General features: G+C 49.1%; 2 protein-coding genes across 3 annotated transcripts; both read right to left on the bottom strand.

Annotated features, from left to right (window-relative positions):
• Window positions 1-2,833: 2,833 nt before the first annotated feature.
• On the bottom strand, window positions 2,834-4,367 carry LOC128272595 (argininosuccinate synthase). The gene is made up of 3 exons (XM_053010431.1): window positions 3,244-4,367; window positions 3,056-3,162; window positions 2,834-2,993 (listed from the first exon to the last, which is right to left on the bottom strand). The coding sequence occupies exons 1-3, from the start codon at window positions 4,310-4,312 to the stop codon at window positions 2,895-2,897; spliced, it is 1,275 nt and encodes a 424-aa protein (XP_052866391.1). The 5' UTR covers window positions 4,313-4,367; the 3' UTR covers window positions 2,834-2,894.
• Window positions 4,368-4,892: 525 nt separating this feature from the next.
• On the bottom strand, window positions 4,893-11,251 carry LOC128275311 (fasciculation and elongation protein zeta-2). Of its 2 annotated transcripts, none has more exons than XM_053013771.1 (5): window positions 10,234-11,251; window positions 8,345-8,706; window positions 8,033-8,281; window positions 7,879-7,965; window positions 4,893-7,814 (listed from the first exon to the last, which is right to left on the bottom strand). In XM_053013771.1, exons 1-5 carry the CDS (start codon window positions 10,746-10,748, stop codon window positions 7,732-7,734), a joined length of 1,296 nt encoding a protein of 431 aa, XP_052869731.1. In that variant the 5' UTR covers window positions 10,749-11,251; the 3' UTR covers window positions 4,893-7,731. The 2 variants fall into 2 exon arrangements, with proteins under 2 accessions (XP_052869731.1, XP_052869732.1); XM_053013772.1 differs by having other exon boundaries at window positions 8,066-8,281.
• Window positions 11,252-13,201: the final 1,950 nt, after the last annotated feature.

Genomic DNA, 13,201 nt, shown 5'->3' with positions numbered 1-13,201 from the left:
AATGGCGGCAACGCGAAAAACCGTTGAGACCGTTACAAACACACACACACTCTAAGTAAGAGTAAGAGTGCGAGCGGGACGGATGTAACAAACTGAAGCTGTCAAAATAGGAGGCGATGCTATACGCAACAATTTTGACGTTATATGGAATGTTGTTCATCGTATTTACAGTTTTATATCCAAAGTTTGCCTTTTATCAAACCACAGCAACAGTGTTTAGTTTTATTAACCGTTAGATTAACCGTGATCAATGTCCGAAATGCGAAATGTCCTTCGAGACCGATGACTAAACGAGATCCAAACACGCTGAATTATGGTGGAAATTGTATGTGCGCATGTAACGATATTCGTTTCGTTATTCGTCTGCAGATTGTCCGCATTAATGGGTCTCTAGAGAAGCCGCCATGGTTCGACTTCATTCGGCCGACCGCTCGCGTCACTCTTTCCGCTCGGGACACTGGTTCCGTCCACTGTCCAGTAAATTGATAGTTACTAATAGTTATCGTTCATCAGATTTCCAACCTTGTCGCGGCAGCAACCTATTGTTATTCTTGCTATTGTTAATGTACCATACCTATTCCATTTTTCCAAGAATCATGGATCCGATGAATGTCGACGTAGCGTCTGCCGAGGAAGGGCACGCTGGCACCTCCGAACAGCGCCAAAGAGGAGCAGAATTTGCAGGAAACCTGTACAACATCCTTCAACGGAAAAAAATTTACGATCCGGTGTTGGTGGCCGAAATTTTAAACGCAGCGGCATTATTGAGTCCCTGTGTGCCAGAAGATATTGCGAGTGTATTCGACGTAAGCAGTGTAAAAAATAACCCACAAATCCAAATTCAAATGGACACGGGATTGTTTTGGTACGGAGGCTTAGGTGAGTTGACTGATGTCAGTGCTTAGTCAAGATTTTAAAATAGTTCAATTTTTGTAGAGAATGGGCTCAACAGATCTGTAGTCGACCCTCAGCAGGCATTCAGAATGATATTCCTCGACTGCTATGTCGACGAAGTGCCTTACTTTAGTTGTGGAACCGTAGTCTGGGTTATATATGGCCATGTCCACGAGGCACGCCATGAGTATACCGTACCGTTCCTGATAGCAGTATACGTCGGGAAGGAAAAACCCAGCCACGTAAATTTCCTGCGTCGGTTTTGCGTGGAGGCTCAGTTTTTCGCCGAAAACCGACTGCTACTGAACAATGGACCCGCCGTTCAAATAATTATACGCTCATTTCGCTGCGATACAGCAGGGCGGTCATTTATTAAAGGTGAGTTGCGGGCGAAGTGCCCGAGGACTGCGGATTAATGTTTTAATTCATTGCAGGAACATGCGAGCATACTAGCTGCCACGCCTGCCATATGTGCACAATGGTGGCCAACTTTACATCAACACGCCATCAGAACTTTGGCATATGCGACGTCCCAGCACCTCCACGAACCGACGCTGCATTCCGCAATGGTGAATACGGAAAGCACCATTTAAGAGCGTCCGGACAAATAATAGGTACACCGTTAGAATGTTTGAAACCATTCGATATTGTTCGGCAGGTGCCAGTGGGAGACTTGCTCCATCTAATCCACTTGGGCGCGGTAAAGTCATATTTTGAAGGAGTAGAAGCAAAATATGGATCGAGCATATTCGCAAGAGTTGAACAATTAGTCCAAAAATTCGACCGGCCCTGCGAATATCCTGCCCTGTCCCGAAGGTTGGCAATGAAAGTATTTTCACAAAAACGCGAATTTTGGCACAAAAATGAACTCAGGATATTGTTGGATACTACTGGGATACTGGCGATAAAACAATTTGTGGACGAAATTGATTATCGCCAGTACAAAGCGCTGCATTGGGCATGCGTAATTTTGAACAATGCCCGCTATAAGCACCTTTTGGAGGATGCAGAAAGGCTGCTTAAGGCATATGTTCAACATGACTTCACAAAGTGGCAACAAGTGACCCTGAACAGTCATAACCTAAGCCACATCGTAGAGGAGGTGAAGTTGTTTGGGCCTCCATCTTGCAACTCCATGTATCCCGTAGAAGACATATTGGATGCATTGTGCGGCATGGATGTTGAAGCCCCAACGCAACAACAGCAATTGGATAGTGTTCTCACCACCCTCCTCACGAAGGAAGCGACCCTACGACAAATGCCTATGCCTCCGGTTGACTCGCCGCCACGCATAACACACGGCGGCCGGCGCGTAGAGATCCCGTCGAGGCTTGAGCTAAGAGCCGACAGTTCTGTGGACTGTTGGTTCTTAGCTCAAGCAGGGCAGGATGTTTCTGTCGTAAAATTCTGCAAAGCACACAATGGTCACTCGCTCCAGATCATCGGATATCCCCTGCAACAGCAGGAAGCAGTCTTTGACCATGATGATTTCATCACCGAACCCCCCAAAGACTTCAACATTTTTAAAACTAGAGACGTGGAAAGTCTGGGGGGTGAGAAGGAATACCACATAGATAATGTGCTGTGCAAAGCGCTGGTGTGGGAGCAGCAGCCCAAATGTACGTACTTTGTACCAATGTATCAAACCTTTCTAGACTGGAAAGGAAACGATCCTTTCCAGGAAGAATGGCACCGGCTCAACTGCTAAACAGTACGACCGGCGTTTTTGTTATCCGACAATATTCTTAGTTGATTTTTGTGCCCAACGACTACGGCAACGAACGAGTCGATCATCTCAATTCATATCAAAATATTTACACATCCAGCCGACGATCTTCGACTGGAACACTCCATCGTCCCACTCGAAACGATGGCCTATCATTCATCTCTTTTATATACTAGACTAACTACTACTATATCTAACGTTGTCCAGTTCAGGTAGTATATTTTTTTCAAAATAAATGTCTGAATTCACTCTTTGGTCGTAGATTTGGTTTTCCTTAGATCAGCTTCATATCCGAATCGGTGCGCGAAAAATGCTTCGTCATATTGGCCGTACCAAAGACACGGTGGTGTTCCTTTAGTCGCAGCGCATTGATCTGTAACATATGGAAACGGGAAACAATCCGGCAATTGCTCCTTTTGTGAAAACGGGTCTCACCTCTATAAATCCGGTGGCCGAGTAGGGCGTAAAGTTACCGTGGACTTCCATCGACGCCAGCTCCTGATTGTACACCGAATTGATCGACTCGCGCGATATGACCATCACTGAGAATGGACACAAATGGGACAAATCATTACAATGTTCCCCCGCACCCGGCTACTGGGTAGCGGACTGCGACTACTCACCGTGTCCCTTGAACATTTCCACGACAACCTTGCCGCAAACGTGCTTCTGTGATTCAATGATGCACTTACGCACGTACTCGGCTTCCGGTGCATACCAGTATCCGTTGTAGACGTAGTCTGCCATCCGGTCGGCGAGATACTTCTTCACCCGCAGCACCTCCCGATCGAGACAGTAGATTTCTAGGTCCCGGTGGGCACAGTGCAGCACGGTGACGCCGGGGGTTTCGTAGATACCGCGAGACTTTAGCCCGATGTATCGGTTCTCGACAATATCGACTCGACCGACGCCATGCTCGCCGCCCACTTTATTCAGGAACGTTAGTATATCCACTGGCCTCTCCATCGTCCGGCCGCTGATCAGCTCGGTGACGCGAACCGGCAGTCCCGCTTTGAACACAATTTCGACCACCGTCGGTGTGTCCGGGGCGCGAGCCGGTGAATGCGTCAGCTGGTAGATCTCATCCGGTGCCGCCACGGAGGGATCCTCCAGGATACCGGACTCGTAGCTGATGTGCATAATGTTGGCGTCCATCGACCAAGGCGACTTCGGAGTGGCACTGACGGGAATGTTGTTGCGCTTGGCGTACTCGAGCAAATCCGAGCGACCCTGGAACCGTTGGCAGAACTCTTCCATCCTCCACGGGGCCAGCACGCGGATGGACGGGTTCAGGGCGTAACAGCTCAGCTCGAACCGTATCTGATCGTTTCCCTTCCCGGTGGCACCGTGCGAAATGTACGCACAGCCGCGCTGCCCGGCCACATCCATCAGTCCCTTCGAGATGCAGGGACGCGCCAGCGAGGTACCGAGCAGGTAGCGATCCTCGTAGATCAGCCCCATCTGCACCCCGGGCCAGACGAACTTTTCGACGAAAAAATCCTTCATATCCTTCACCACCACATCCGCGGCACCGATCCTCAGGGCCTTGTCGCGGGCCGCAGCAAAGTCCTCCGTTTGACCTACGTCCGCCATGAAACAGATCACCTCGTACTGCTGCTCCAGCAGCCACTTCAGAATGCAGCTCGTGTCCAGACCGCCCGAGTAGGCCAACAGTACCTTTTCCTTGCTCATGGTGCCCGGCGCTTGGGAAACCACCTCTGTTCGAAAATTCTTGTCAGGACCGACGCGCTGGACGATCGAGAGGAAACTGTTTGAAATGTTTGTTCTACGGCGCCACGCAGCACGACACGGTACGATAATCGGCTCGAAATTCTAGGCACCCCAGACAGCGAAAGGTTATCGCTTCACTCCGGACCGATTTGCTAACCCCAGGATTGATGGAGCATCATCTTGTCGCAGGACGGCGCAGGGCGCTGAGCACCCTCGGGCAGCTGACGAAGCGATGTTTGTGTTATGGTAGCAGAATTACATGCAACTCTGGCGCTGGAGTCGGAATTGATTATTGTTAATGGAATACGAGAGCTTCGTCAGGCAACCAGGCCAGATGTATCGAGGTGTAGAATTTGAAACATCAGATACTTTTCGCGATCGCGATCCGATTTCGATGGAATGGCTGGACGATATCTACACCAGAATATCCTCAAGCCATGTTTAGTGGGTCCTTTCGTTCACAGCACGTAACATTTAATAAACCGCCTCCTAGATGATCGGTGCCTGTGATCGGAAATGAGACACACGGTTGGACGTTTATTTGAAGCAGTTTTATTTGCCCAATAAGTGTATGTGTGTGTTTCTTGCCGTTTTATTTGCACTTTCTGTGTTTGACCCCCGTCTGCGTGTGCATCTTGGGTCAAGGTTGCACCAGCACGTTTAGAAAGAATTGTGCGCCAGTTCTCTAACATTTGGTCGCTCTTCACACCGTTCACTGTTTTCAGTTTCGCTCTCCTATTGCCACTTTCTGGGACCCCATTTTTAGCTGTATTCATTTATTTATAAATTTGCACCTAAAATTGAACATCTTGCTGCGAATTGGTTGCTCCAGCTGCTCGCTACTGTTTTGCTGCAGCACTTCCGACGATCCCGGGCAGTTACTGTTGGGAGGATTCGTTTCTTTTCGTTTCGTTTAACTATTACTATGCATGTTCCATCTGCATTTGCTGCATGGTTCCTTCAGGGTCAAATAGGGTCATCTTCTCGCCTTTGTGCGATTTACTGTTTTGCTTTTAGTGATTACATATTGTGAGTGTCGCTTATTTCGGACATTCTGTATAGTGTTTACTTTTGCTATTGCTTCCCAGGAGCTTATCAACGAGCTGGAGAGTTATTTAATGAAGACGAGGGAAAAAGTTGGTTTCGGTAATGACGCCAGAATGTTCGCACTTCTTCCTTCTTATCAGTAGTCGCCGGTACACAAAACGAAACGAAATTGGCGCGGATTCCAAAGTAGCAGCAAAGAGCAGTTGGCTAGAGTAAAAGGCTTGGCTTGGTGCACCCAGCAAATAGTAATTCGCCTCGCGTTCTCCGGGTTTTGAAAACTGAACTACCAAACTAGTAAAACTGTCGTCTTCCACCTCGCTCGGTGGCATGCGCTTTTTACAACGGTTAGCCTAACTTCGTGTATACTCGCACAGAAAAACGAACGGAAGTTCACTAAACACTAACACTTCGTTTAGGGCAGTCTACAGTAAAAGGGCAACAAAATTGGCAGCAAAACAGGGCAGAAGCTCTTACAGTTACTCGCGGACCATCGTCTGAAGCTGGCTTCCGAAAGGACTCGGGAGTTATGTGTCCACATATTGTAGGTTTTTATGTTTGGTACACATATCTCTGCATACATATATATCTATATAAATAACCTATCCGTCATCTTACCGCCGCCGGTGGCTTCCGTTTTGCGGAGGCCTTTCCGTTTCTAGCCTTGTGTTCCGCATGTTTCTTCGTTCCACCGAAACACGCTACGATACGATCATTATATTTATTCATTTATTCTGTTTTATTAGGGGATACTACACAATTCTCGAAGCTGGAGAGTGCGAAAATGTTTTCGAAGCGTATGTATATATCTTTGATTAAAAAGAAAACAATCGTGTACCTAAATCAAAGTAATATGGCATTTCACAACAGGTGTGTGTTTGCAATCCGTCGTGTCCCGGGCACGTTGTGTGTGCGCAGGTTTCTTATCTTCTTATACTTGACCGACAATATAGGCGAGCGGACGAAAGCGACCATGTCGAGCAATGAACATCGTCTTGTTGGTTTGCTTTTTACTAAAATTCTACTCTTCAACCACGGGTGAAGATATCGCGCAGCCGTTGGGGTGTCTCTACTATCCCGATTTGCGGCCCCGTTGGCGTGTCTCACTAATCGCTAATATTGCTCAAATGAAGTTACAAAAACAAAATAGAGTATTGCTCTCTAACGCACAACAAAACAGAAAGGAACCTATAGTGGAACAACAGAATTTTAGGGAAGAACACATTCGATCGCTGTACGTTGAGTATAATGACTAGCGTAGTAGAAAAAGAAATGGGGGGGCAGACTCCTGGGACTTCTCGGTCCAGTTTTGATGGCAATACGTGTCTTCCTGTTCGCTACCGATCGCGGGGGATTCCAAACAGTTCCAAATTCTAGCAGATAATCAGGAGGAGCTCTAGAAAATCATTCACAATGGTTCTCCAGGGCGGGTTCTAACACTACCACATTGCACATTCTGCTACATAAAACACAATACATAGTGCATCTCGCCAATATCACTTCCCCGACGGTGCAGAAGGGTTTCTTCCAGGTTTTTGAGTTGAGCTTTTTGAGGAAGAAAAACTATTCGAACGGAAAAAGATGGAATGTCAATCTGATCGCAGAAAGCCGCATTCTGGGGTGGGCGGGAGAAAAACCGGTGCTTTCACCCGGATCGGTGCCATACCCGGGGGTAGTGAATGCATTAGAAAAGCATAACCATTGGTGTGACATTTACCTTACATATCTTTGGATTTGTTCCGTGAGTTCCGTGAGAAGCACACGTGAGAAAGTAACACAATCCAATGGGGCGGATCACCGAGCAATTGAGAAGATTTTGGTTGCAACAACAGATTTATCGATAGTGAAACAATTATTACTATTATTTCGCAATTACTGCAGGCAGTTCATTGTAACGGCCAATGTGCGTCACATGCATACCGTCGATCGCAACAATTCGTCGTGTTTGGGGGGTTACTTTTTAGACGAAAGAAAGGGAGTAAATAAATAATAAATTGAAGGTGTACAAATACGGGAAGGCGAGTAGTAAATGAACACTTACGAATTACGGTCTAATAGCATTGCAGTTTTAACACCCCGTTAGTGGCAAATTATGTTATCCTCTCTGTCTACATTGCGTCATGTAACACTCGTTTGCACTCGCTTACATTCCGCTAGATTTCTACTAGACCCGTTGCACGCCGCCACTTGTTGTCGACGACAGTTGAGTTTACCCTTTCGCGTCTATACACGCTCATGTATGGTGCAGAACCGGATGTCCTGATAGCACGGGGAAAGCACCACGCACACACATGAGCCCATCGAGTGAGAGAACGAAAGCGGGCCACTCGAACAGCTTACGTCGGGCACAATACCTTCAGGATGTAGTCCGTCAAGAGCGTCGGGACGGTAGGACTGTCTTCATTGATGGCTTTCAGTACTGTGGAAGGAATATTTGTTTTAACTATATCCATTTTTTACTCGAGCGACGCACTGCTACTTACTTTTTATCAGCACCTGCAGTGTCTGGTTGTCGGGTGTGCTGTTCAGCTGATAGGGAATGACTGTAGTGAGATACTTCGGATCAATGCCTGGAACGGGTAAAAAAAGGTTCATTAGACCCAGAGCGCTTCAAAACGGGGACTGCGCGATACCAACCGTTACTGTTCGGAACGCTGGCCGAACCCTTGCCGACTGTTTTGCCCTTCTTTTTCTCCACGTGGTACTGACGGCGCCGGTTCTGTACCGCGAGCAGCAGCGAGATGAACGTATTTTTCAGCTCCTTCTCGTACTCGAGCTCGTCACGTAGCGCCAGCTCGGAGATGAGGGTTTCCGAAAACTCGCGAATCAGCACCTCCATTTCCATGTAGAGCTCGTTCAGTTGTGTGATCGACAGCGAGCGCAGTTCTGAAAGGACACGCGTCAATAGTTGATTACTCATCGGGAGGGCGCGGTTTAACCGCAACTTACTTTCTTCGTACAACGGTGAGCCCAGCACTTCCTTGGCCTTCTCGATGACCTCATTCTCGAGGTGCCCATCTTCGGACCCAGTTTCGTCCATAATGTCGTCAATTTCCTTGATCACCTCGTCGGCCGTTTTGATTGGCTCGTTGTCCGCGTGCAGACCGCTCAGTATGAGCGCGTGCATGTCGAGATCGTTGGCGACCGCTTCGTCCTCGGAGCTGAGGTCCTGCAGCAGCAGCTCATCGTCTGGGGTGCCCGGTTTGCGCATGCCAAGATTTAGCGCCGGCACGTGCATTTGGCGGGCATACGTTTTCGACCAGTCGATGGGCAGAATGTTACCAAAGTTGCCCGTAATCGTCCACCACATCCTAATTAGGATGATAAATGAAGCATGATGGGAGATTTTAGAAGAAAAAAACTCACGATCAAAAAGTGTTCAAACCTTTTGTGTTAAAATGTGTGCAAAATACATTCAACCCGAATGAAGCCACTTAACTGAACGGATGGACATTCTCCTACACTGTCCGGTCCCGTTCGTTTCGCGCGTCTTAGTTTAACCTTCCTTTTACAACCGCACCGAGCCACTTTGCACCGAGCGCACGGCCAATGGTTCAAGGTCGGTTCGCTTGCTTCTAATCCTTTTTTGCTACGGTCACCAACGAACTCCCTGACCAACTGACCCTTTGGCTTCTTTGGCATTATGCGCATTCTCCCTTCTGCCATCGGACGACGGACGGCGCACTTTCGCATGGTTTCGCTACGACCGAAGCAAACGCATTATTATGTTTGTAACACGAACGAAGCAAGAGCGAATAATTGAATAATTTAAAGATTTTTTAATTGTAACTAACTCTTTTAAATTCATTTGGTTTTATTCCAAGCCATTGTGACTGACCGATTGGGCCACGGATTGCTTCGATGTCGTGTTCCATCCAACCAATTAGAGCCCGCTGTGTGATCGCCAAAAAGGGCTTGCTTTAATAACGTCGCAGCCGGCTCTGTTATTCTAACCCCGTTATTATAGACGGCAGTCAGCATAACCAATTTGCATTCATACAGGCCCGCACGCGAGAGAGTTCGATTTTTCGTTTGATCGTGTGTTACATAAAGCAGAATGAAAGGCCTATCCATTATGAATGGCGGGCTATGGCTGGAAAGACGGGCGCACAAAAATAGCCGCAATTGTTCACCGTCCATAGCCAACCGTGAAAACGGTGGCAATGTTGTACGTCGTACTATACACGCTACTTGCATCCACCGTACACCATCATCCGTGTACAGTGAATCGATTGCGAAGATTATCGATTGAGCGCGCAGATCGTGTCCGTTGGGGCCTACGGGTTTGTTATGATACGGCCGTACCAACGGGGGCTTCTGCATCATTCCGTGTGTTCTTTTTTTCATGCCACTGAAGCATGTAACATGTGCAGTCTTGATACCGTCTGTGTACCAAGTGACCTAAATACTGATAAGCACCACCAAACAAAGCATCAAAAGCTGGCTGTATCTGATCTTGTTTGCATTGGGTTGACGTTTTTTTCGATTTTGGCCAACATACCCCCCGGGTTTTTTTGCGACAACCGGGCGCCCAAACAAATTATGGTCGTCGAACTAGCCACTGCCGCGAGAGTGAGCGTTAATTCGCCCTTCGAACCCGCGGAGCACTGTCGTTCGTCGCGAGCTGTCACCGACACGACGGCTGCGTGCCATTGCAAGCTGCCAAGTCCAGAGGGAAATAAATTTAACCGATGACTAATTTTCTACATCCCACACTCCGTCCCACCCTTACTTCTACTTGACGCGGATTCGTTTACGTGAGACGGAAGCTTCTTCCGATGACGAGCCTGCGTTATTAGAAATCAGGTTCCCATCCCAATTTTAACTGCGAAACTTACTGGCACTCGTTCATGATTTCGTCCTGCGAGCGGACCTGCACTGGGGCCAGTTCCTCGACGGATTGCTCGTAATTTCCGAAGCATTTGGTAATCTTCTCGTCGAACGTGTTGACCAAATCCTCCAGGCTGCCCGTGAATGCTTCGGCAAAGTCGATATTATCCTTGATGGAGCCGAGCTTGATGTTGTTATTGTTGTTCGGAGTTCCGTTGGTCGTAGTGACCCCGCCGATGCCACCGAGTGTGTCATCTCCGAGCAGCAGATTGTCGTTTAGCTCGTTCAGATCGTCATCCTTCTGCTGCTGCTGCTGATGTTGCTGCTGGTGCTGCTGGTGGCCATCGACCGAGCGGAGCGATTCCTTCAAATTGTTCAGATTCAGACTGTCACTGATGGCCGCTACCTTGGCGCTCCCGTTCGACGACTGGTACTCGACCGGGCCCCATTCGTCGCTCTCCTCGAACTGTGCCAACGGTGCCTCGAATTTGAGTTCAGCCATCTTATTAGCCAGGTCCCGCATCACTTTTTCCGTTGCGCAAACACGAATCACACGGCCTTTTGCTGGTGGACAGGGAGCACGGTTCCTGGGGGCCTGGTGGGCACTAGAAATTCTTCCGCAGGTTTCGCAGAAAGCGAGGACAATCTCGTCGGGCACACCACAACACAGAACACTCTATGGTTGGTTTCCTCGGGTACGTTTTTTGCGACACTCGCTGCCAAAAACTTTCTCTTCACCCCCGCAAACGGCACTTGCCGTTTACACTACTCACACGGGGCACACGCGGTAAGCAAAGAAAAGCTCCGCAATTTTCCAACCCACACTTGGAAACGAAAGAAAACAGTGCGTGCGTGCGTACCACACACGGAACCGGACCGTCGATGGAACTGTTTTCACGGGTAGTAGCGTAGCACCATACAAACGGACACACAACGTCGCGGTCGGGCCGGTCGATATCGAAGAAACACCGCCGTGTGATTATGGTTCTGCCTCTCTTGCGTATCAGCAATTTTGCACCAAAAAAGCCCACCCAAAACGCGCACACCCGTGTCGCACACAGCGAGTCTCTCAGTGCTGGCCAGGACAGTCAGAGTCAGTTCCTCTCTCCCGCTGGTGGGTAGTGTTTTTGGCAACATGAAAGGCGAAGAAAGAAAAACACCCCTCTACATAAATGACCGCATTCGCTGGGCACGGTTTAGAGCGGTGGGTTCAGGCGTTCGGTGTGTGGTACGATTACCGCTGCTGAGCTGCTGAGTCGAGCAAAGCAAGGGATTACGGACCCGGATACCAATTCGCAGCAGCAGATGTCAGTGGTGTGCAAGTTTTTCACCACGCTTGCATGCAAATGCAGTTGCAGCTTGCGAAATCTGAGAAATCAATGCATTTTGCAACCAGTTCATAATTTACATTTCGATGAGACCAAAACAATTCCATTACATTCCAAAGGGACAATAGAAAAACGGGTCAACTATCGAGCATTAGATAATCGCTTAACACCGTCTCCTCCGGTTACTGATCGGCCCCGGGGGGAGTTGCCTCATGATTTTTATCGCAATAAGACGGAACTACAACGTTACGAAATTACACACGTGCACCGTAAAGGACGTTGGAATCAAGAGTGCATCCCCTTGCAGGATCACGAAGGAAGTCCTCAGGGCCACCACTAGATGCTGTTCTGCGTGCCTGAGTGGTGCATATCGATCATTATGTTGTTCTTCGGCATAAAAAATGGTAGCTTGCATTCGCTCTCACCGAGTCCGGTTGTGGCAGGGCTAGAAAGAGAGGGAAAGAATGCACCCGGTGCAGGAGCTAAAACTTTTACACCACTTTATTCCCCTTTCGCAGGCGTGTGACTCTGTGGCGTAGCACGCACACACGCCGAGTTTATGCGTGTGCGTACGGGCTGTGATGCTGAGAGAAAGACTGTGTGTGTGTGTGCGTGCGCTAGTGTGTAGTACACGCCAGCAGCTAATCTTGCTTCTTGCCCTAAACCTTGCTTTTATTTCGGCGACGACGGTAGTAGTAGCAGAAGAAGCCAGTCAGAGTGACAGAAGCAACGGACGGACGGACAGAAAAAAGGAAAGGAAATGGTGTCTGCTGTCGTCGCGGAAAGCAAGAGCAAACTGTGAAGACACTACCCGGTAACGAAAAAAAAACACAATCCACTCCCTTCCGTGCCGGGAAGAAAGCTCGCGCGGTTCCGCTGTTCGTTCTCGGGCCCCGTGGTCACGGACGGGAAAAACTGTGTCGTCCGCGCGCGGCAGGCAAAAGTGACACGATCAATCGATGGCACGGTTTGACGGGTAGCGAAGCAGCCGTGGGACTTACTGTCTGCAGCAAACTCTTCGGCAGGCGTTTGCGTTCCACATTTCTTCTCGGGTTGCTGGCGAGGCGAGCTGGCGTTTTTCGGTATGTTCGTATCTGAAAGTGCAAACATGGAGCGCTAGGCGGAGGTGTGTGCGCTAGACGAACCGATAGTGTGAACCTCTTGTGTGGCTGTGTGTGGCGGTCCCGTGGAAAAGGCAGCTTGCGGACTAGAGACATGACATGATGAGTTATGCTTAGCGGAGCCGTGTACTAGTGACTACTGTTCCGCCAGCATCTATCAGTGATCGTGCGTGTGGCACCGCGGGGCAGCCATCACGCCAAACCCCCGGGGATCGGAAAAGGGATCGTCCGATGTCCCAGGGCTCCGCACCATCTCATCATCATCTGCACGGGGACCAGCAGCAGTCCCGTGCGTCGTGTTTTCGCTCTGCGCCGCTGAATGATACCATTGTGTGAGTGGTGGTGGCGGTGCGCGGAGAGCGGCGATTCTTTCGTCATCCCTTGTCGTCTTCGCGAAACCAGATCCAGGTGTTCAGAGGGGTGTCCCAAAGCCCGAAATTGGGATCGAAATCGAAAGTAAAGCACCCGCGCGCACCGGGGCCAGAGCGAGACAGGGAGCGAGAGAAGCACCGCAGAACATAAGGGCA

The sequence above is a fragment of the Anopheles cruzii genome, chromosome 3 (assembly GCF_943734635.1).
Source record: "Anopheles cruzii chromosome 3, idAnoCruzAS_RS32_06, whole genome shotgun sequence".
NCBI lineage: Eukaryota > Metazoa > Arthropoda > Insecta > Diptera > Culicidae > Anopheles > Anopheles cruzii.
This window is presented reverse-complemented; position numbering and strand designations above follow the sequence as displayed.

Excerpts from the sequence above, each read along its gene's own strand:
- LOC128272595 (XM_053010431.1), bottom strand. The coding sequence starts at position 4,312 with ATGAGCAAGGAAAAGGTACTGTTGGCCTACTCGGGCGGTCTGGACACG. Across the intron at positions 3,163-3,243 it reads GGAAATGTTCAAGGGACACG|TGATGGTCATATCGCGCGAG; the intron begins GTGAGTAGTCGC and ends GTCCATTCTCAG. Across the intron at positions 2,994-3,055 it reads CGGCCACCGGATTTATAGAG|ATCAATGCGCTGCGACTAAA; the intron begins GTGAGACCCGTT and ends CATATGTTACAG.
- LOC128275311 (XM_053013771.1), bottom strand. The coding sequence starts at position 10,748 with ATGCGGGACCTGGCTAATAAGATGGCTGAACTCAAATTCGAGGCACCG. Across the intron at positions 8,282-8,344 it reads CTCACCGTTGTACGAAGAAA|AACTGCGCTCGCTGTCGATC; the intron begins GTAAGTTGCGGT and ends GTGTCCTTTCAG. Across the intron at positions 7,966-8,032 it reads CAGCGTTCCGAACAGTAACG|GCATTGATCCGAAGTATCTC; the intron begins GTTGGTATCGCG and ends TACCCGTTCCAG.